General features: G+C 44.0%; 1 protein-coding gene across 1 annotated transcript; it reads right to left on the minus strand.

Moving 5' to 3' along the window:
* Positions 1 to 630: 630 nt before the first annotated feature.
* EIF4EBP2 (eukaryotic translation initiation factor 4E binding protein 2) lies at positions 631 to 21,709 on the minus strand. The gene is made up of 3 exons (XM_049855833.1): positions 21,257 to 21,709; positions 3,997 to 4,182; positions 631 to 2,754 (listed from the first exon to the last, which is right to left on the minus strand). Exons 1-3 carry the CDS (start codon positions 21,399 to 21,401, stop codon positions 2,723 to 2,725), a joined length of 363 nt encoding a protein of 120 aa, XP_049711790.1. The 5' UTR covers positions 21,402 to 21,709; the 3' UTR covers positions 631 to 2,722.
* Positions 21,710 to 24,606: the final 2,897 nt, after the last annotated feature.

The following is a 24,606-nucleotide window of genomic DNA, read 5'->3' on the forward strand; positions in this document are numbered from 1 at the left end:
TTTTAAGAAACCCTAAGAAAAAGCCAGGATGGACTATTCATTTAGGGTTTCACCTGTGAGAGTCCTGCCAAACATCCAGAAGAAAACCACCTACTGGACTCTGGTTTGCCCTGAAAATGATTCCATGAGGCATGAAACGAAGTTGGAAGTTTGTCTCTTGCCTTATGGAATTATTTTTTAAATGCTGAGTTATGGCGGTCCAAGTATCGCTACAAGTAGTGGCCTCCAGAAAAGAATTGCAATGAGCAGTAAGAAGGTCCTTGCAGAGAAGGGTATGGGACTCCGCAGCCAACACCCCCAAGAAATACTAAAACATGTCCTCTGCTTAGGAGGCTGAGTGCAGATTCCCCGAGATACTACTCAATCTCTCATGTTTTAAATCCATTTCCCATTGTTAAGTGAGAAAGCCAAGTGTTCATCTGTAGCAATAAAGATCAAGAAGGGCACACACTTCTGCTCACTGACAGACTGACTAGCTGCTAGTTGTAGTCGGATTCCACAGGATGCCGAAGCCAGTGTATGAAGGATGAAGTTTCATTTCCAAAGAATCATGTTCTCCAGACAGCTCCCAAAGAGGTCCTAGGCAAGCTTCGAATGCAAATTACAGTGCAACTTAGGTGTTCCCAAGAGTATGTAAAGCAAAATTTGGAGTTTAATTGAAATCAGAACGGGGTACATTAAGCACACAAACAAAAATACTTTTCTGATCATCAAATTTTGAGACTCAAAGCATCTCTAAAACACTGGAGAACCAGCTTATTCCTGAGAGACATCAACCATCACAAAAGTTTTCAATCTTTGAACTATTCACATTTTGTAGCAGATAACAGAACAAAGTTGCTTAGACATCGTTCCTCCCTTCTGTCTAAAATGTGTTCACAAACCGGGTCTTTTCATAGTTCAAAAGAAAAACACACGGCTTTCTTTCTTAGCCAATTGGCCTGTTACTCTCACCCTGGGATGTGATCTCTTTAAAGAGTTCAGGGCACCAAATCCAACCAGAGATTCCCAGGACCCCAGTGGCCACTTCATTTTCTTTCTAGTAGGGAATGGGTGCATTCGTCTGTCTTCGAGTAGAGTCACTCTCCTGCAATTATTGTGCCAGTCAATAGTCACAGGAAAGTGGGGTGGTATGAAGGGGAACGAGAGAGCAAAGTGGTAAAAGAATGAAGCTTTCATGAACAACCCACAGCGAGGCAGAATGGTCCAGTTTTACAAACCGCCCACTACAAACTCCAAACACGCACACCCAGCACTAAAGGAGAAGGAAAGAGCTCCTAGGGACTGGGAGAGAGGATGGTGACACAGAACAGCCGTCTTCCACAGACAGTTCTCACCTCCCTGACATTGGAAGATGTTTAATTAAAAAGTTGCTGTTCAAAACTGTACTGAAAACATATCTAAAAATAGGTCTGTAGTCTTAAAAATAAAAGGTCGCTCCTCAGAGAAGAGTGACAGGTATTATTAGATACCAACACTTGAGGTATCTTTGATATAAATTGGAAAAATGGCCTGCCAGAGAAAAAGGAAGGAGAGAGGGAAGGAGGGTGAGAAGAAAAAGGAACATTCAGAGTTAACAGGGAAGGAAAGAAAACTGGGAAAAACACATTTGTAAGTCCACGCTTATCTATCCCAGCAGCCAAACAAAGCAGGCTCACAAAGGAAAAAAAAAAATCAGTTCTCTAAGAACACTGTGAAAGTCAACTCTAAATTCAAAACATAAGAAACTGAAATCTGAGACAACAAATATGATGCTTACTGGGCAAGACTGGGAACTCAAATGTTTCAGTACTCTTCAGAGGCCATTCTTAAGTACTACATGGGACGACACTATGGTCAGGCCTTATCCACCAAATGGAGGCCAAAGTGCCTTTATTACTTGGGATCGACCTGCTCTGGGCATCTGAGAGGGAGCACAAGAGGACCTGGCAAGCAGCAAGATGCAAGCAGCGAGGAACAGGAGAGGAAGAGGAAAGAACAGCTGGTTACCGAGGGCTTCCCTCTGACATAGAGAGTTTAAAAATTTTGCACAAATGCACTAAGGAATGGGAAGGTGAATAGCAAAGACAGAAGACACTCCTCCCTGGGCAAGGAGGGGAAGCAACCTCAGAACAGTGTCAGAGGGTAATGCTACCAGAGTTGCACAAACTGTGCTCTGTCCCTAAGGACAAACACCCCAAGGTCAAAGGGAAAGCAGCTCTCCTTTTGTTCATTATTTTCCCCTAATGGTTTTAAAGACTCCAAACCCAGACTCTTGCAGCACTGGACCACAGGTTACAAGCAAGTGAGGCAGAGGCTAAGGAATATGAGTAATGCTGAACCCCTCAAACCTCTGGACTCTTCCCCAGACTTCCCAGCCAGGGAAGAATTGGTAGGTTGATAGTTGATTTGGGGACTTTTTTTTTTTTTTCGGTCTTCATAGAAAAATGACCAGGGAGGCCAGAATTTACTGTTTTCCTCTGAGGCTGCTTACTTCTACAGAAATATGCTAAGGGCCTTCAATCCAATCTGTCTGTCTGGGAAGAGGAACAGGAAACAGGGAGGAAACGGTCAGATGAAGCTCATCTTCGCATCATTTGGCACCCGGAAGAGGAGGAGGACGGGACTGCAATGGGGACTGCTGGTACTGCCTCATCGGTCTTTTCATCGTTGATCCTATTGACCAAATCGGGGACACACAGGCATCAGTATTGCTGCTTTTCCTCTGTTCCTTGCAGGATGGTCAGATGTCCATCTCAAACTGAGCGTCGTCCCCTAGTCAGGGTGAAGAAAATGAAACATTTAGCACAAAAAGGAAAGGTAAAGCAGTTTTAACTGTCGCTCCCTCTATATGAGGGTCAAAAAATAATTCAAACTGCCCCATTCTCTGCTGCCTTAAAACAATTAACTAGTGCATGCTATGACATGGATGAACCTTGACAACGTTCTGTGGAGTAAAACAATCCCGACACAAAAGGACAGATATTGTATGATCCCACTGATGTGAAACATTTCAACTAGGCAAATGCACAGAGACAACAAAAGTTTAAGAGCGGTTACAGGGGCTGGGGGAGCGGAAAACGGGGAGTTATTGCTTAAGGGGTACTAGGTTTCTGTTTGGGTGATGAGAAGTTTTGGAAGTAGAGAGAGGTAATGACTGCCCAACAGACTGAATGTAATTGTCACTGACTGGTATACTTAAAAATGGCAATTTTTTTTTTTTGTTATGTATATTTTACCACAATTAAAAACGAAAACAAAAAAAAACTACCCAGCAGCCCCTGGTGCGCTCTTGGCCATGTATCATGTCAGCACACTCTTCCCGAAGCTCTGAACTTTGGCCCTGCTCTGAATTGTCACTTTGTCCATGAAAAACTCATTGGGGATTTGAGGAAGCAGGATGCAGCTCAGGTACAAAGGTCACCAAATGCAAGCGCAGAGTTTTACTTCAGGAGCTAGCCATTTCCACCCCACTACTCTGCTCCACAGAGTTCAAGACAACTCATCACTACAGTGTGTGTAGGGATGCTCATGTAAGTATTACAGGCAGTTCTGGAAACCACACTGCTTTTCCCCACACCATAAAAAGGACATTATTCTTGTAAGAAATAGGGTCTATTTACTGAAGGTGATAAACGGGTGGGCGGCAGGGGGATGGGGGGGAGTGTTAGTAAATTCTGTTTTGTTTTGTGTGTGCCTTTTATCCTAGTCAAGTCTAGGCTAGGCAGGGCTTAAGGCATGGCTTAAGGCATGGCTTAAGGAGTCATTTTTGGAGTTTCCCGTTCCCTGATTTTGGATTTCCCCTCCCCGACCAAGTAGATTATATTTGATTATGATTGAGAGCTTAGGGTCTCAGAGCGTTTCAATAAACCTTCAGGGGAGCTGTAAAAAATCTTTGAGACTTATAACCGAACAACAGTTGTAATTGAAGCCATCAATGTTTTTCTAACCTACTGCAGACTGACATTCAATTTCCCAGGGCCACCCTCTTGGTCCCCAACACCGGCATTCTCTTACCAACTGTGTGCTTCCTGTCATGATTGTTCAAGTTATTCAAATTGTTTACTTCTACTTTGGAGTCTTCGATTAAGGTGCTAGGGCTAGTGACTCCAGGAATATTGGGCAGATGGCAGGGCGGGGTCTGAGCCATGGGAGAATTGCGACGATCCAACAGAAACTTTCGATCATAAATGATTCGTGTTCCTGGAAAACAGGTTTCAAACAGTTTGAAACAAATTAAGGTGCTATCAACATATAATAATAACCAGGAATTTAGTTTAAACCCCATCTAGTCCTAACCCTTAAGGATTTTACAATTCAAGTAAAGAGGATGGGCAAGCTCTAAGCTCACAGCCTCTGACCAGGCTTCCCTGCTGTCTGAAATGCCCCTTCCTCTTCCTAGTTAAACTTCTACTCATCCCTCAAGACGCAGTTCCAGCATCACTTCCTTTATGAAGCCCCTCCCCTTTTCTAAACACTTTCCCCATTCTCATATCTTAGTCAATACACATCACTATTACAGGACTCCTCACACTATACTTGAAATTGTCAGTTTATCTGTCTGCCTGTATAGACTGTGCGTTCTTTATGCCAGGTCTATGTCATTAACATTAAGCAGATCTTCAAAATAATTTTTTTAAATGAAGGAATAGATAAGTATTTGAAAAAACAGTCAACAGATGGATAACCCACCTTTAGGTTAAAGGCTTTCAAAGAAGCACGGAGATGACATTCTTCCCAGGCAGAACTATGGTAGAAACTGGAGCTCTCTCTATTCTATAAAACAGAAGAACCTGCTTACCTGTAAGTGCTACCATGTTTTAGAAACAACAATAGTTCTGATTATTGCTAACTGCTAACTGTTTATCTCATAAGCAGTTATGAAAACCTGCTGCTGTCTATCCTTTCTGTCATGGTTTTCCCAGGTTAAGAATGGCTATAACAAGACATACAACTAAGTAACAGTTTAGAGATGTGACCTTGGCCTCTGAGTCGAAATTGACTCAAAGGCAGTGGGTTTGATTTTGGGATGTTAGCCAAATGTAGTGGGAACCTGGAGTTCTACCGCTGACTCTAAGTCTATACGTGACTCAGTAAAGAAAGAGTGTGGTGATCACTTAATGATGTCTGCTAAGGGAGCAAGGACTGGAAGGGGCTGGTAGCCCAGCTTATCTGCCATCCTGCCTAAGCAAATAAAGTCAGGGAGTCACATGGAGGTATCTTGCTCACAATAGGCTTGAACCCAGACAAGAAAAACTTGCCTTAAAAGGGTTTAGCTATCCAAGCGAAAGGACCTATTCTATCTAATAGTAAAACTGTGTACAAAGCTACCCAGTTTAAAGGGGTAGGCTCTAAATACTATATGCTCATAAAATACGTTATATTCTAAAGTGAAAAAGAACAAACTCCCGTCATTATCATAAAGGATAGTCTGGCTCAGACTTACTTCCTCCAACAACACGTGATGGCTATATCCTGGGAAACAGAAGACTGGAACAGCTGACAAATCTATTTGAAATATGAGGGAGCAAGTGGAAAAAAGGCAAAGCAAGAGGAATAGACACTCTGGAGTCTTCCCAAAGAAGGGAGGAGACTAATACGTAGTCTGAAGAAATAATGCCAACACTTAAATAGTTGGGAAATACATTAAAAGCCCAATGATTTTCTTAGCATTAACATCCAGTTTTGCATAAATGCTGGAGTTCTGGTGGCGCAGTGTGGTTAAGGGCTCGCCGCTAACCAAAAGGTCAGCAGTTCAAATCCACCAGGTGCTCCTTGGAAACCCTATCAGGCAGCTCTACTCTGTCTGGCAGGGTCGCTATGTGTCAGAATCAACTCGATGGCAAGGGTTTTTTTTTTTTTTTTGGCTTTTGCACAAATGCTAGTAAATAACTTCTTTTGACAGGATGGAAAAAAGAGTCAAACTAGTTCTTCCTGCTTTTGAGAAAATGGCCAGATGGAGACTCTATCCCTCCCCCTCCACATATATATCCTTGCAATAACAACTACAATTAAGCAGTAAACATATTCTCCTCTAGGTAATACAACGAAGTCAGTCAGTAACAGGAAAAGAATGACTTACATTTCTCAGAATGGAAATGGACCCAGGATGTTCTCAAACGGGCACCAATTAGCACATGAAGGCATTTCAAAACTAAACCTTTAAGGCTTTCAAGCCAACTCCAAAAGATACTGAATTTCTTTTTTACTATCTATTTCTGTTGTCAGAAACCCTGGTGGCATAGGGGTTAAATGCTACGGCTGCAAACCAGAGGGTCAGCAGTTTGAATCTGCCAGGCGCTCCTTGGAAACTCTATGGGGGCAGTTCTGCTCTGTCCTATAGGGTCGCTATGAGTCGGAATCGACTCAATGGCGCTAGGTTTGGTTTTTGGTATTTCTGTTGTAACTACACTGCACCCACAATCATATTTATAGTTTTTAAGAAGTCAAAATAAAATATCTGGCTCTGTCTCTCTGTAATAAACTAAGCAAAATACTGTATCATTAGTGGAACCCACTAGGACAGTATTTTTTTGTTTGTTGATCTACTGATATTTTCACCAGAATCATCTTGAATGTTTGTTAAAAAACAGACTCCAACCGAACTGTAATCTCTGCGAGCAGAGCCTGAAAATCCATATTTTTTTCAAGTTCTCTAGGTGATTCTTATGTTCATTAAAATTTGAAGATTGCCATACTATGAGAAGGACCTAACTTCATTCTTCTTCCCAAATCCTACTTACTGTGGTTTGAGAAAAGATGCAATATTAAAGAATTAGTAAGAGAAAGATAGAAAGGGCTACAGTGATTATCTAATACAGTTTCTCATTTCGACAGATGACGGTGAGACCCAGGGAAGGGACTAAATCAAGGTCACAAAGCTAATTAGAGGCTGAACCAGAACTAAAACTGTGGTCTCCTTACTCCTAGCCCAGCACTCTTTCTACTCTACCACACAGTCTCTATGACCTCCAAGAGTGAGATTAAGTTGTCCGAAGTGAAAGGAGTGGAAAGGTAACTGCTTTACATATTAAATGGCAAGGAAGAGCTACTTATATGACAGGGCCAAGCATCTGCCCTGAAGCACTGCTTCTCCACCGGGGAGTTACTGTCCCCTAGGGAGTATTATAGAAATTGGTGGACATGGTTTTTGTTTTGTTTTGGTCTTCTAGTTGGGCAAGGCCTGAGTACGTCCCTATTTTGTAAGTTAGCTAATCCCTATATTTCTTTTTATATGACAGAGAAACGCACAATTTTAAAAATTATGTGAACTGCCAACTTGACCAGGGCAAAGTCATAGAAGCTTCACAGATACATCCAAATGCCCTGAGAGACCGAGCTACTGGGCTGAGGGCTGGGGACCATGGTCTCAGGGGACATCTAGCTCAACTGGCATAACACAGTTTATAAAGAAAATGTTCTACACCTGACTGTGGTAAGTAGTGACTGGGGTCATAAAAGCCTGTGAGCAGCCACCTAAGATACATCTACTGGTCCCATCCCAACTGGAACAAAGGAGAATGAAGACGACCAAAGATACAAAGGAAAGATTAGTCCAAAGGACTAATGGACCACAACTACCACAACCTCTGTCAGACTGAGTCCAGAGCAACTAGACGGTGTCCCGTTACCACCACTGGCTGCTCTGGCAGGGATCACAATAGAGGGTCCCAGACAGAGCAGGTGAAAAATGTAGAACAAAACTCAAATTCAGACATACACACAAAAAAAGACCAGGCTTGCTGGTCTGAGAGAGACTAGAGAAACCCGGAGAGCATGGCCCCAGAACACCCTTTTAACTCAGTACTGAAGTCACTCCTCAAAGTCACCCTTCAGCCAAAGACTAGACAGGCCTACAGGACCAACAATAACACACATGAGGGAGGGGCTTCGTAGTTCAATCATGTGTGTGAGACTAATGGGCACACCAGCCCAAAAACAAAGACAAGAAGGCCGGAAGGGACAGGAAAACTGGACGAATGGGAACAGTCTGAGGTAGAGAAGGGGAGGGTATTTACACATCAAAGGGTTGGCAACCAATGTCACAAAACAGTTTGTATATTAACTATTTAATGAGAAACTAACTTGCTCAGTAAACTTTCACCTAAATCACAATAAAAGCTAAAATAAAAAATTATGTGAATTGGTAGGTTATACAATTTAAAAAATTTATTTCAGAATAGTACATAGAATATTACAAAATACTGGTAATAAAAGAGGATGGTAATCTGTACTCTATAAAGGACAGCATGGTGGAAACCATTTGTTACTGGACTTGACACCATGATCTTAACCTTAGCAGAAAAGCCTTGCATGCCTCCCTCCAACCTACAGTCCTTGAAGAACAGCTGGAAAAGCTGGAATAGAATTGAGAACCCAGAAGGAAATTCATCTAGAGGCAGCTGATCTTCAACAAAGGGTCAAAGTCCATTCCATGAGGAAGAGACAGTCTCTTTAACAAATGGTGCTGGCAAAACTGGATATCCATGTGCAGAAAAATGAATCAGGATCCATACCTTTCATCATGCACAAAAACTAACTCAAAAATGGATCAAAGACCTAAATGTTAAAGCTAAAACTGTAAAGTTTCTGGAAGGTAACACAGAATAAAAATAGCAGACCTAACTTTTGGCATAAATAGTCTAGCAAACAAAAGTAAAAATGTATGAATGAAAAAAGATAAACTAGATAACTGGGACCTCCTAAAAATTAAATCCTTATGCTCATCAAAAGACTCTACCAAGAGAGTAAAAAGAGAACCTACCGACTGGGAAAAAATCTTTGGCAATGGTCTATTTTCTAAAATACAAAGACAACTTCAACAACTCAACAACAAAAAGACAAACAATCCAATCAAAAAATGAGGAAAGGACATGAACAAACACTTCACTAAAGAGGACATTCAGGGGACCAACAAATATATGAAAAGATGGTCATGATCATTAGCCATAAAAAACCAAAAAAGCAAACCTGTTGCTGTTGATTCTGACTCATAGGATCATACAGGACACAGCCGAATACAGAATTGCCCCATAGAGTTTCCAAGGATTGGCTGATGGATTAGAACTGCTGACTTTTTGGTTAGTAGCCACACTCTTAACCATGGTGCCACCAGGGATCCCATTAGCCATAAGAGAGATGCAAATCAAAACTACAATGAGATACCACCTCACCCCTGCAAAAACGGCAATGATTAAAAAAAAACAACAACAAATGCTGGCAAGACTGTGGGGGGATTGGAACCCTTATACATTGCTGGTGAGACTGTAAAATGGTACAACCACTATGGAGAACAGTATGGCGCTTCCTCAAAAAGCTAGAGATAGAAATACCATATGATCCAGCAATTCCACTCCCAGGACATATCCTAGAGCTATAACAGTAGTGACCCAAATAGACATATGTATACCTATGTTCACTGCAGTATTATTCACAATAGCAAAAAGATGGAAACAACCTAAGTGCCCATCAACAAATGAATGGATACACAAATCATGGACATCTATACAATGGAATACCACACAACTATAAAGAATAACGAGGAGTCCATGAAACTGTAACACACACAAATCGTGGACATCTATACAATGGAATACCACACAACTATAAAGAATAATGAGGAGTCCAACTATAACATGGATGAATCTGGAGGACATTACGCTGAGTGAAATAAGTCAATCACAAAAGAACAAATATTGTATGGTCTTACTTTTATAAAAAGTCAAGAACAAGTATATATACAGAAAACAATGTTCTCTGATGGTTACTAGGGATGACAGGGAGGGGAGGGGGAATCACTTCCTAGATAGTAGACATTTGTTATTTTTGGTGATGGGAAAGGCAATACCCAATACAGGTGAAGCCTGCACAACCTGTCCAAGGTAAATGAAGACACTAAGAAGTACGTGCGAATTAAGGAACAATTTTGGTAAACACCATTAACAAAAATTTCCAACAATAACCACCAAAAAAAAAAAAAAAAGTGTGATTACATAGGTAGACATGTACGCATATATGTGTACAGGAAGACACATATGAGTATATGGGTGTGAATGTACTGGTATACCTGTAGGCGTATGGATATACAGGTCTATGTGCACTAAATCATATACATAATAAACCACATGAGGCACAGTTACAGATACTCCCTCAATATAGCCAAACACCTTGTGGGACTGCATTAATGGGTTTGAAGGCTTGGAACCATAGCCTCACAGGACAACTCGGTCAATTGGCATAACATAGTTCATAATGATAATGTTCTACTTCCTAGTTTGGTGAGTAGTGTCTGGTGTCCTAAAAGCTCGTGAGCAGCCATCTAAGATACAACTGTTGGTCTCTACTCATCTGGAACAAAAGAAAACGAAGGAAACCAAAGACTCAAAGGAGATATCAGTCCACAGAACAGCCTTCATGAACCACATCTTCATCTAGCCTGAGACCAGAAGAACCAGACGGTGTCCGGCTACCACTACCAACCATTCTGGCCAGCAACACACTAGGAGGTACTGGGCAGAAAGAGGGAAAAATGCAGAACAAAATTCAAATTCCTAAAAAAGGTCAGACTTATGAGACTGATAGACTAGAGGAACCCCTGAGACTACCTTTGAACTTGGAACTCAAGCCATTCCTGGTGCTCACCTTTCATCCAAATAATATGTTGGCTTGTAATATAAACAATATCGCCCGTGAATACTGTGCTCCCTTAAATAATCAACTATAAGAGACCAAAGGGTCAATATTTACCCTAAAACAAAGATGAGATGCTAAGGAGGGGCAGGGAAGCTAGATTAATGGAAACAGAGCAAAAAGAACGGAAATAATGAGAATGTTGACACATCGTGAAAAATGTAACCAATATCACAGACAAGTTGTATAAAAATTGTTAAATGGGAACCAAATTTGCTATGTAAACGTTCACCTAAAACACATCAAAATATTTTTTAAAAAGTATAGTGAATTGGTAAATTATACAATCTAAAATTTTTATTTCTGAATAGTACATGGGGCATTACAAAACACTGGTAGTAAAAGGGGATGGTAATCTCTACTCTGAAGGACAGCATGGCAGAAACCATTTGTGACTGGACTTGACACCATGATCTTAACCTTAGCAGAAAAGCTTTGCATGCCCACTCCAACCCCCAGTCCTTGAAGAACAGCTGAAAAAGTTGGAATCATTTATTCCTGGATGAAGGATGACACAGTCTTATATTCTATTTTAAACATAATTTTAGAACAAGAAAAGTAGAAATTTATCTTCATCTTTCTTGCTTTGAAAAATGAGAACTGTATTAACAACTGAAAAAGGCACCTGGAAATTATGGAAACCCTTGGAGTGGATTGGCCAGTTTTGCCATCCGGCTAGGCTAAAAGGGAGCTGATCCCAGAGGTTCGAAAGGGGACCTCACTACCATCAAGAAGATCCAGGAACGAAGGGCACCCTTTGGACTCAAGGCCCTGAGCTGAGAACTTCCTAGAACCAGGAGAGCGGCAGGAGGAGCAGTGGGTTTCCTGGCCCACAGAGCAAGGTGGCTACAGTGGGTGTGCTGACCCACTGAATAAGAGAGCCAAGTGCCTTCAGGCAGGGGGCTTCCTAGCGGAGTGGGGTGCCTCCAGTCACTTATCAGAAGAGTTAAAGAGCTGTAACACTTGCCTGAGCAAGGCAGAGGCCAGGCCCAAGCCGGACCCGGTGGCAGAGGCCTGCCTGCCAATACATACCCTGATGGAAGAACTGTATCCTGAGTTGTTTTTGTTGATCCTAATCCTGAACTGTAACCTGTTTCTTCCCTAATAAACCCCACAATTGTGAGTATGGTCTGTGAATTCTGTGTGGCTACTGCAACAAATTATCAAATTCAGCAAGAATCAGAGTGTGCTGTGGGAGGGATGGCTGGTATCAGAATTGGTAAAAACGTTGGAGAGTGGAGGTATGTCTGACCTCCACCTCACAGGAATCAGCCTTGGGCTGATGTTGATCTTGATTCTCCTCCTGCATCGAGAAGTTAGACAAGGCCTGATGACACGCCACCATTTTTACAGCCTCCCATGATAAAACTGCTTCCAGAATCAGAATTAAGCATCCACTCGTGCAAATAGGGAGCTCAGAATAACAAAGATTAACCAGCCCAAACTGCACAGCTTCAATAAACTAGAAAGAAAGCTCTCCAAGAAGGCTGAAACAGGCCTATATCCTCATATAACTAACTGTGTTCCAAAGAGGAAGGGAATGCATGAAGTCAAACAGGGTTTCCTCATGGGACTCCCTCCACGAAGAGGAAAATCTTTCTCAGAAAACCTCCAGCAGGCTTCCCCTGACATTTCATTTGTCCAGAACTGGGTCAGATATCCACCAGGCCAAACACTGGGGAAGCCATAACTGGCTTAGAATAGTCATGATGTATATCCTGGGGCTGGACACACTGTCAGTTAAAAATAATGAGGGAATCTGAGTTAGCATTGTAAAATGGCTGTTGGACAGGAAACCAACAGTATCAGCCACATCCGTGTTTAATATTTACCTAAATTTAATAAACATTACATATATATATTATCTAACCAAAGTGGGCTAAAAAAATTAAATTGGGAGGTAGAAGTATATCTATCGGGAGAAGGGTGTATACAGCAACCAAATCCTCATCTTCCACAGTAGGAAACTAATTGCTAATATTGAAAACGAAGAAACGGCATTAAATCATGTTACCTAGATAGTCACTGGTAAACACCAGAAGAAATAGCCGCAAGAGTTTAAAAGCATGGGAACGTGGCTGTTTGTTCTTTGTCTAGTAATACTATAACTCCCCAAAATCTGCTGCCGTTGAGTGGATTCTGACCCATAGAGACCCCAGAGTAGAGCTGCCCCACTGGGATTCCAAGTAGCAGTTGGTAGATTTGAATTGCTTGCCTTTTGGTTAACAGCCATATCACTTAACCACTGTACCACCAGGGCTCCAAGAAATACTATATGACTTTTAAAACTGTGTTGTTTTCATAAGTATAAAAAAAAAAAAGCAAAATAAAAAGGTAATTGCAAATTACTTGTAAATATAAAAAAAACACAAGAGACCAACACTGCTAGGGCGGCAGGGACCGTGAGGAAGGGTATCCTTCAAACCTAGAAATTAAAGTTTAAAAGAGACAAAGCACTTGGCAAGTCATCTCAGTATTCTATTAGGAATTCTTGATAATTCTCAAAGAAGTACAAGTTCAGCAACAGAAAAGAATAACACCTATGCCTCATGTAAGCCCCCCCCCCCATCAGAAACAGATATAAAAGAAACAGGCAGCACGTGCTTCTAGTACACTCAGAAAAAAAGTCACTCTCTCCCCCTGCCTATAATCTTAAGGAGGGGAAACACAGAAGGGTCCTGAGGTTCGCCCTTCAGCCAAAGATTAGACAGGCCCATAAAGCTGAACGAGACTAAATGGGCACATCAGCCTTGGGCAAGGACGAGAAGCCAGGACGGGACAGGAAAGCTGGTAATGGGGAACCCAAGGTCAAGAAGGAGAGACTGTTGACACGTTGTGGGGTTGGCGACCAATGTCACAAAACAGTATGTGTATTAATTGTTTAATGAGAAAATGACTTGCTCTGTAAACATTCATCTGAAGCTCAATAAAAAAATAGAAAATATAGAAAAAGACTTATAAAGAAATTGTTTTTCTCTATTTTTCTTTCTTCCACCTTGGGATGGTGGTAACAAGGTCTGTGTCTGACTAACTGGATTAGAAAACATCTGGAAACAAACTTCACTTTTCAACAACATCTATTCTTCATGGAAGCTTGGGACGAAAAGACAGACTCCTAAAAAGCTCTAAACCAGATAACCCAGAGACAATGAAAAGCTGACTAACCCAGCATCCTTCAGGGGGGCTGATGGCGGCCAAACCATAGTCCATGCGCCCAACCACCGAATCCCTAAACTGCTAATAAAATCAAGCGAGGGATAATTTTTACATCAATAAATGGCGCAACGGGAGTCTCAGGACCTGATAACTTAGTATGTCTAAATATTACGGCAAATGAAAAACACCCACGATCTGTGGAAAGCCAATCCCACCCTCCTTTGATAAGCTCCACGTCTCAATAATTGGGAGCATAGATTTCCAAGATAGTAAGGTCAAAGGATGGCTCCGTGCACAATCACGTAGGACCCTGGCATAACAGAACACACACCCAGGCTGGAAGGGAAGTTGCTAACGGCTATTTTCCTTGTCAGAAGGTCTAGCCTCAGAAGAGGCCTAAGGAAGCATCTGGTGGAAGCCTCTCATTTTACAGACGAAGAAATCCATGTCCAGAGAAGTTGAAAGTATTTGCAAAAGGTCACTGTGACATAGGAGTCAGAAGACCAACACAAACAAGCTAGGGAGTCTAGACAAAACTAGTTCTTGAATCTCAGGTGCAAAATGAGTTGAACCGGATGATCTTTAAAGTTTTACCAGCTCCAAAATGGTATATGAATCAGAAACCAACCTTAACAAATAAATGTCAACTGATTTTAAGTCTATCTAGCCTGAACCATTCAGAAAATCTGGGTCAAAATAAAGTATATCACATATGCCCATTCTTGTTTGGATTCGAATATTCACCTTGAAATACACTTTCTCCACAAGAAGAAATGCCTGGTTCTGATTCCAAGAAAATGCAGGTTGTACCTGCCAGGTTGCTGTCTGCATCCTGAACCAATTCTTTGGATTCGATTTCACAGTTGTGAGGTTAAGCCTCTGTCTGTAATGCTAACAATTAATGAAGGATCACTGCTATTGGTATGGGGAAAACACTCAGATCCAAGCCTGGCTTCCATTTCAACTATTTGCTTCCCTCTCAAGTTCAGTACTCTTTGACTGGCATGGCTTATTTAAAATAATAATAATAATAATGGATTTCTATCAACACTTTCTACTTTTATTTATAGTTAAGGAGCTTGAACTCTATCAACAAAGTCCGTAAGAGGCAAAATCCTATCGGAGATCATGGGTCCAGGTCATGGCTTTTAGCTGCTGCCTACTCAATAACATCTCTGGGAACTTATCAAGACCAGAGAGGTTTCATGTCAATGGAGAAGCAGTCCAACACCTAACATAAACAGTGTCTGGTGATGAGAGGAGCTGTTCTCTGAGGCCCTAATGATTAATCTCGACATCCTGAAATGCAGAATCACAAGCCTCTCACACTTTCTGATAAGGACCTCTTAGAACCTAGAGAGCAATGGCCTCTCTTTATCAGTCAGTAGTCAGCATTGCTGCTACAAACAGCAGGCCATTTCTAAAAAAAACAATCAAAATGAATGAGGTGAGTATTACCCTGATACCAAAACCAGACAAAGACATCAGAAGAAAAGAAGACAACAGTTCAGTATCTCTTATGAATATAGATGCACAAAAATTCTCAACCAAATATTAGCAAACTCAATTCAGCAACATATAAAAAGGACTATACACCATGACCCAATGGGATTTACCTCAGGAATATAAGGTTGGTTTACCATCCCAAAATCAATTAATGTAATATATCAATAGAATAAAAAAGAAAAATCTAGCCAGGGCAATTAGACAAATAAATAAATAAAGGCATCCAGATTAGAAAGAAGTAAAACTATATTCACAGATGACATGCTCTTGTATATAGAAAACCCCAAGAAATCCACAAAAATTGAATTGTACCTCCCATTTAATTTACCCTTGCTTGTTCAAGGTTTTTACTTTTTAAAATTATTCAAAGAAAAGAACAGCTTCTGTTTGTCAGAGTGTTTGGCCTAGAGATCTGAAAGGTTGTTTATTCAGATGTAAACACTCTGATTTCTTGCCTTCAAGCTGCAGTGAAGGGGCCTTTAAAAACTGGCCATACATCAAGGAGCACATAGGTTTTAAGGTCTTCACAAAGCAAAGTACCACAGCAAACAAATTTGAAAACGGTAGCCTCGGCCTTACCTATTCTTTAAGTTGGAAAACTGTAAATCTCAACGTATTTCTGTTCTATAATAAGGACCGTACAGGACAGAGTAGAAATCCGCCATACGGTTTCCAAGGAGTAGCTAGTGGATTCAAACTGCCAACCTTTTGGTTAGCAGCCGAGCTCTTCCCCACCGCACCACCAGGGCTCCTATAAGTAGAGGGACAAACATTTGCTCACCTAAAGAATTGGGAGCCGAGATGATCAAAATGAAGTTCTTCTTCCATTCACCCAACAAAGAGCTCAGGCAGTCTTCCTCTCCAACCAGAGGAAGCAGCTTTCGCCACATTAAACTTTACCCTGTCTGATCTGTGAATCTTCACATACGCACCATTAATCAAACCTACAGCTTCTCCAAACCACCTAAGACCTCCTTCTATAAAATCTGTCTTCAAGATGCCAATCCTCCAAAGGTCTCTGCTGAATAACCTTGGTAGTGCCAGTTCACAGGTGCATCCCTTTTCATCCTTCCTATTTCACGACATGCTGAAGGGAGCTGTGCCCAGGCCCATCGTGCCTGCCTGCACTATCAACCTTTAAGAGTTCTGTCTTCTCCCATTAGGCTGTACCTGACTTAAGTCAGGCAGAGCTCTCACTTCTACACAGTACATTGCTTTATGCCTTGAGGATGGGGACCACTGCCCTTCCAGGCTCAAAACTCAGTCCCTCGCCAGCAAAAATGCACCCAATATAAAAACTAAAGAAGTGTACCTTCTCCAATGTATATTTTGACAGCTGACGAATGTGAATCTCCTGTGGAACGACTGTTGTTAGCTGCCGCTGAGTCGGCCCCTGACTCGTGGAGACTCCATGAACAATGAACGAAATGCTACTCAGTCCTGCACCATCCCCATGATCAGCTGCAGACAGGACCATTGTGATCTACAGGGGTTTTTCACTGGCTGCTTTTTTGGAGCAGATCTCCAGGCCTTTCCTCCTAGTCCACCTTAGTCTGAAAGAGCCACTGAAACCTGTCCAGCATCATAGCAACACGCTAACCGCCACTGACAGATGGATAAAAAAAAAAAAAAAATAGTGGCTGGTAATTGAACCTGGGCCTCCCACATAGAAGAATTCTATCCCTGCACCACCAATGTCCTCTAAGGAATGATACCATATGTTAATTTGCATCATTCTCTATATTCCTCAATCACAAGGCAAGGTGACTGTACACCTCTTGTTTTTCATATACTTCTCACATGTAAAAATGAAGTTCTTTGGCTAATAATTGAAGCTAGAGAGCCAAATAGGTATATTTGTTGGCTCAGGAGTTAATGGCCTAGAATAAATCCAGCCACAAATCACCAAATTAGAAATTTTATGACATAGTCAGAAACTGGCCTTCCTTCTCCTTATCTGCACACAGTGCTCCATTCATTTCGCCCAAGAAAGGAACCAGATTACAAATGAGGACTACCCCCAAAATACTCTTATTTTGATACAGCTCCCTCGAAGTGGGTTATTTCCCCTTCTTCCTGCCTTCTCCTTTATCTCTAGATCCTTCTAATAGCCTTCAGGTAATTCTCCCTCTGCAAACCAGTCACAGCAAACTGCCCAGCTAGCAGAGAGGAAGAACACAATGTTAGACCATCATAGTTAGTTCCCCTCTGTTGCTCTTGTTATGGCAACAGCATACTTTTCCACAGCTGATGAGGATGTTAGGCAGGAAAAGAAAGGCCAAAAGAAAGGCCTCTATGTTTCTACTTATTCCCCAGAGCACAACTCTCCCAGAAGGAGACAGTTCAGCACATACAAAAGAAATCAGTTCGCAGAAGGAATCCCATTAGCTAGCATCCCAAAGGTTAAAAACAGCAATCTCTCTGAATGTTCACAAACTTCCTTTCCAAGTAAGATAAGCATCTTAAGACAGTGAAGGAAAATACCGGGAGAGTGATCAGGACACTAAATTCAAGGCTACCCACTGACGTTAATTGGCTGTATGACACTAATGAGTTACTTAATTTTTCTGAGTCTCAGTTTCTCTCAATTATAAAATGAAAGCATCCGTAGGTTCAAGCTAACCAGTGTTGTAAAAGTGAAGCCGACTACAGCAACCTTATCTTCCGCTGAGGCTTAAAGTAGCTTCTCAACAGAAGAACCAAATATTCCTACTCCTCCACAGGCAGCTAGGAAAAAAATAAAATAAAACATAAAAGGGGATTTTTTTCCTTGTATTTATTCAACAAGACTTTTCCTCTTCCTTAAATGAGAAAAAGTACTCTTCTAGCAACACGGGAAATCCAAGAGGTTGCAGCAAGTGTGTTTTGACCTACCTCTCCCTTCCCAAACCACTGAAGCCCACTGCCGTCAAGTCACCTCTGAGGCACGGCACCCACGTGCGTCAGCGGAGAAGTGCGCTCCATACGGTTCTCAACGGCTGGTTTCTCAGAAGTGGATCACCGTGCCTTTCTTCTGAGGCACCTCTGCATGGACTCAAATCCTCAACCTTTTGGTGAGCAGCTGAGTGCACTAACCATCTGCACTACCCAGGGACTCCCAAACCACAGGAAGGCAATTTTGAGGAACCCGTTCAAGGCAGGTTGTATCCTCCGATCCCTAATGGATAAGAGGCCTCTCAAGGGGAGCGATATCATAAGTTCTCTATGTCGTGCATGTCCCTGCCCCGTCTGATCATTGAGCGCGTCCAGCACATCAACTGTTACCCTGGCATGCTCTGCCATGTGTGTGACACTCCAGAAGGTTTCCTGAAGTTTGAGGCAGGAAATGCTAATCTCCCTCACTAAACAGAGATTTCCAATACAAGCCTGCTATCATTTTTCTAAATGTTTTCAAGTCTGAAATGTATCAGTTAGCACTTGACTCTAAACTGTTTTGGGACTAAAAATCTTATCCTCCTCTCCCCCAGCCAACATAGGGGAGCCCATTCAGACCACGGATTACATTTCCTACCTCGGTCTGTTGCCATTTTTTGTGCAAAGTACTGCACTGGGCTCATAAAACTCACTTAAGATTCCTAACCACATTCATTCAGGTGACTGGAAGTGACCAAACCACCACGAAGTATCTGACCCTGGCTCAAGGAAATAAAATTACATGAGGAGACAGTGAGGGGTGTAGCAATGAGACAAGCAAACCATCACAGAAGAGAAAAACTCCAAAGGGGGAAAAATTAAATCAATAAATACCAAACACCTAAACAACATTAACTGCCACAGAAGTGATTACACCCAACTGTAACAGCGCTGTATCCTTTAAACACATTACGTAAGGCCTAGCATTAAAAATCCAAAGATTATAATGTGCTCTACCAATAAATACAGACTCAACACTATAGATGAGCCAAAATGATGGGTATTTGAATCAGAAACAAAAAACCGTGTGTGCAGAAACTATTTGGAGGCCGGTTAATTTGATATTTGAGAAAGCAGTGGTGAGTATGTGTGTTGGGGGGGCGGGTGTAAATGAATCAGTGTTTCTGGCAGAAATCTTTCCAAGCATTTTAGGAACTAGTCCAGACTATGAGACAGGCTTCTATCTTTAAAGCAATGTTTAAAGATTAGGCTTGGCTGTTTGAAATATGCCAAAAGGATTTCCCTCTGTGGCTTTTCCCTCAGGGGAATAATGATTAATATATAGCTAGAAATTCAGTTCCTTCCCCAAATAAATTACGGCTGAGTACAATTGTCACTGTGACACGTGTTCTTAACTGCTGAAACATGGGAATTTACTGGCCAATGCCACAAAGAATTCTGGAAGAAGTTATAAATCCCCTTTCATCACCCTGGTAGACAATATCCATTTCTTAAAAGCTATCAGTTCAAGTTCAACACAACTCTGGAGTGAATTCTGGTCTGCCGAAACCTTTCAAGATTAAAAAGCGAGGTCTCAGCACGCAAACGCAGGGGCTGGTCCTGAATAGATCAGGTCAGGAAGGAGGTTTCATCAGTGAGGTAAACAGCGTCATTACAACTCCACTGTTCTGCACAGTTAGCACTTCCTTAAGCCCAGCTCTCCACATATACTGCTGCATTTCCCCTCCTGGGTCATTTTCAAGTCTTCCAAGGCAGCCACCCTGCCCCTAGAGTGGCCTGGCCAGAGTCCTCTGTAAAAGCTCCCTCTGTGATTTTTACCCCTTGGGGTTGGCAAGGAAGTCTCCTCATTCTCCAGGCCTTGCTACTGTGCACAAGAGATGGCCCAGGCCTAAATGCACGGGGTGGCTGTAGTCCGACCGTGAGCCCAGCCCAAGGAACCTCCCTAGCAGTCCTGTCAACTGCAGGGGCTGCCGGCAAAGTCCCTAGCTAGAGCAGCCCGCCATCATCAAAAGAAGGCAAAGCTCTCAAGTGAGAAATGAAGCACCACTCCCTTCGACGCCGGCCTGCAATCCCGCTCTCGGGTCTCGTCCCTCTGGAGAACATCCCAGTCAGGGAACAGACAACCTTTGAGCTCCCTTTTCCCGTGACCAATTCAACACGCCTCACCTCTACCCCAGTGTTCCTTACTTGTAAACAGTTTCTGGTCCTACATGGAAAAGCAATGCCCAAGCACCTCCCTCTGCACCGCCTCTCTGCACATGCCCCCTCCCCAGGGATCAGGCGACCCCACCCGACCAGGATGTCCTGCCTGGCAATGCCCCTCCAAGCCATCTCCAAAGGCGCGGGGCCAAAACCTCTCCCTGCAGGCTGCCAGCGCCCCACCACCCCCACCTTGGCTGCAGAGCCTTATTTTATCGCCCTCGCCTCCCGGCCGGAGGGCTCCCCCCACCGTGGGGCCTCGTCCAGCAAAGTAAACAATGCTGTCAAAGCAGGATAACGCTGGGCGAGGCTTCCAAACTCCGCATTCCAGCCTCCTCCTTGTGTTCTAAAAGCAGCAAAACAAGTCATCGCCGGGTTCCAGGAGCGAAATTACTCTCCTCAGGTTCCTCCCTAAAAAGGCCCGGAAGGCAGCGCCCAAATCAAACATTAATGTGCACAAATGCACCACTTGCAAGAGGCAGAGGTAACACGGGGCGAGCGCAAGGCCAGCGGAGACGAGTTTGCCGGAGAAGGAGCCGACGGGGAAAAGAAAACTGGGTCGAGCGCGTAAACCTGCCACGAAGCGGGCACAAGGGCTGTTTTTTTCGCGCCGGGTGGATCGAGTTGCGGGAGAAACAGAAGGCGAAGTTAAGGTTCCCGCAGCGCGGACGCGCCCCCAAGGCAGTCTCCGGGGGCTTCGGTGCAGCGGGGGCAGGGGGAGGCCGAAGCGGCCCGGCGGGGCCGAGCCGCGCAGGACCGTGGGGGGACGCGGGGACACCAGGGGGGGCTGGCGCAGGTCTAGGGGGCTGAGGGGCGCGCGCTGCGGGGCTGCGGAGAGGCGGCCGGCGCTCACCTCCCGGCGTGGTGGAGAACAGCGTCCCCCCGGGCGTGGTGCAATAGTCATGAGGTAGCTGCGCGGCGTCGCTGATGGGCACGGTGCGGGTGGGGATGGCGCGGCTCTGGCTGGGCTGGTGGCCACTGCCGGCGGACGAGGACATGGCTCTGGGCGCGGGCTCTCGGGCTTTGTCCGACAGGCAGGCGGGCGGGCGGGCGGGCGGCGGCGGCGGCGGGGGCTGCGGGGCCCGGGCTGCTCCCGCTCCTCAGGCGGGCGGAACGGCGGGCGGGTCTGAGCGCGCTCCGCTCCCTCCTCGCTCGCTTCCTCTCGTTCCGCTCCCGCCGCCGCCCTCTCAGCCGCCGCCGCCGCCGCCGCCCGTTCCTCCGGCCTCCGCGAGCAGCTACAGCAGCAGCAGCAGCAGCGGCAGCAGCGGCGACGAGGACAACCGGAAGCTGGCGAAGGCGGGAGCCAGAGGGAGTTCGGGGAAGCGGGTTGGCGGAAGTGGCGTCGCCGAGGGGCGGGGCGGGGCTTGGGGCGGGGCCTAAGCTCTGAGAAGGCGGGGCTTCGGGCGGGGTGGGACTTAACCCTTAACATGTGGCTGACCGGGTTTTGACGGATTTGGACCGTAGTTTGCAGACCCCAGCTTTAGTTTATACCGTCCATTAACAACAAATACGGAGCACTAACTGTGTGCTAGGCACTGTCCTGGGGGAGAAGTAATATAGCAGTAAACAAGACAGCTTGCTTGACAATGTGGAACTTACATTGACTTTCCCCTCCCCAGCCATTGTTGGCTTCCCTCCCCCTGAGCACCCATAGCCCCTGTGCACACTGTGGTGACCATTACCCACTCTTTGCGTGAGCATCTTCTACCTATGCATCTGATTCCCCTGAAGGACTGTCAACTCTGCAAGGGTGAGCCTGGGTCCTCTTCACCTCGTATCCCCAAGGGGCCTGGCACAGAACAAGCCGTGGTCGAAGTTTGTCACACAGCCGTTTCGAAGCCTTTGTGGATGGTGGAGAGATAAACACTAGACAGTCACGGACAGATAGGTCTGGGGTGGCAAGAGGCTTTTTAGGATTCCTGTTCAAATGAGAGTGTTGTTTATCAACTGGCTTAAAGTACAATTTACATACATTAAAATGCACCCCTTTCAAGTGTCAATTGATTTCGACAAATGTTTGTTGTTGTTAGGAGCTATCCAGTTGATTCCAACTTATGACGACCCCATGTGTTTCAGAGCAGAACTGCTCCATAGGGTTTTCTTGGCTATCTTTTTTTTTTTTTTTTTTTTAATTTTGGTGAAAATAGACACAGCAGAACATACACTCATTCATCAGTTTCTAAATGTACAGTGCGGTAACATTGGTTACATCCTTCACGTTGTGTCAGCGTTCTCACTCTCTCTACCCGTATTGTTTGAATACATTGACTTACACTTTCTGCCCCCTGTAATCTTAATGGAGCCACACCTCCAGGCCTATCTTTCCCGCTATCCCTGGGTAGGTTCAGACCACCAACCTTTAGGTTAGCAGTTGAAGGCAAGCTGTTTGTGATATCCTTGTAAACATCACCACAATCAAGATATAGCACATTTTCAACACCCCAAAAAGTACCCTCATGCCCCTTTATGATAATGCCTGCCCCCAGCCCCAGACTCAGGCAGTCACTGATCTGCTTTCTACCACTGTAGATTAGTTTTGCCCATTCTAAAACGCCATGTAAATGGAATCATATAAATACAATCATACTGTATGCACTGTTTTATGTCTGGCTTCTCTTACTCAGCATAATGTGTTGCTTTTATCAGCAGTTCACTCCTTTTTATCGCTGAGTAATGGATGTACTGCAATTTGTTTGTTTAGCAGATGAAAATTTAAAAGAAAAAGATATCTCTGCCAGCTTACCTAGGGCCTACCATGGGGAACTAGGAAGACCTCACGGGGCCTCAAAAGTACACTCTGGGTATAGTCTCCGAATGAAGTTATCTATATAGTTGGGGATCAGGAAGCTGCGAATGCGGTTGTGACCCCACAAACACAGAGACCTCTAGATCCATACCCGGTGTATTGCCAGGATTGAGCATGTAAAATATCGTACAATTTTGGCAAGCTTGTCTTGAATTTTTTTTTTTTAATTATTAATATAACTGGAATTTCAAAAAATGAGGGTGACCTGGGTATCTCCAGACTCTGGGGTGTCCTTCCTCGAGTTGCCTGTTTCAGTGTTTAACCACCCAGCTTCCCAAAACTCATTCTTCCAAACTCACCTGCCCTTTGCCTGTTGCCCCGCTCCCTTTGGTTCTGTCATTCCCAGGGCAGAGGAGGCTGGTCCCCACTCCCTGTTGTGTAGCCGCCCAGCCAGCCCACAGTAGATCTCTATCATTATAAAGGTAATAGTCCCTTATGTTTGGATAACACTTTTCCACTTTGCGAAGCACTTTCATAACCATTATCTCATTTAATCTGAGCCACGGCCCTGTGATGTAGGCAGGCCCCCTATTAGCCTTATCATTTTACAGGTGAAGCAACTGGGGCTTCAAGAGGGTAAGTGACTTCTCAGAGGTCATATAGCTAGGGCTGTGGAGCTGGGACTAGAACTCAAGCTTCTGGTGGCTGTCCTATGCTCTTCCCACTGTACCCCCGACCTGTTACACTTATAAAGACAGCAAGGTGCCTCTTGGGCACCAGCCTTTGTCATTACATGTGCTGAACTCATTGGAGATGTGAACAGCATCCATTTCCTGAGTTCTTGAAACTTAAGAAACAGGATGTGTTGAGAAGGGGATAATAATAATAGATAACATTTATAAGCACCTGGGCAGTGGCAGGTGAAGTCCTGTGTACTAGGCCTTTTAGAGATCTTATCTCTAACACAACAGCCGTACAAGGTAGGTATTATTACGTCTACTTTACAGATGAGGGAGCAGCCTCAGAGAAGCTAGCTTGCCCAAGGTCACCTGCTATACATTCTAGAAATTTCTTTAGCCTCTCCCTGTTGTTGGGAGCTGTCCACCACGCACAGGCTTTAACATCAGACATGCCTTGGTTCAAATGCTGGCTCTTTTGCCTACTTGCTGAGTGCCCATAAGCTCTGACCCTTTTTTCTCATCTAAAAAAAATAGGTGTAATCCTTCACTCTCAGAGTGCTCTTCTGAGGATTAAAGGTAAAGCCTAGGCAAGATTTCTGGCTGATGGGACTGTAATATCAAACCAAACTCGTTGCCATTGGGTTGATTCCGATTCATAGCAACCCTATAGGACAGAGTAGAACTGCCCCTTAGGGTTTCCAAGGAGCAACTGCTGGATTCGAGCTGCCAACCTTTTGGTTAGCAGCCATAGCTCTTAACAACTGTGCCACCAGGGCT

This window comes from Elephas maximus, chromosome 16 (assembly GCF_024166365.1).
Source record: "Elephas maximus indicus isolate mEleMax1 chromosome 16, mEleMax1 primary haplotype, whole genome shotgun sequence".
NCBI classification, from domain to species: domain Eukaryota; kingdom Metazoa; phylum Chordata; class Mammalia; order Proboscidea; family Elephantidae; genus Elephas; species Elephas maximus.

What these genes read in the sequence shown, in the direction of transcription:
- EIF4EBP2 (XM_049855833.1), bottom strand. Translation starts at nt 21,401, where the DNA reads ATGTCCTCGTCCGCCGGCAGTGGCCACCAGCCCAGCCAGAGCCGCGCC. An exon ending in GTTCTCCACCACGCCGGGAG is followed by an intron (nt 4,183 to 21,256) that starts GTGAGCGCCGGC and finishes CCTGTTTTCCAG; the next exon opens with GAACACGAATCATTTATGAT. An exon ending in TGACAGGAAGCACACAGTTG is followed by an intron (nt 2,755 to 3,996) that starts GTAAGAGAATGC and finishes CACCCTGACTAG; the next exon opens with GGGACGACGCTCAGTTTGAG.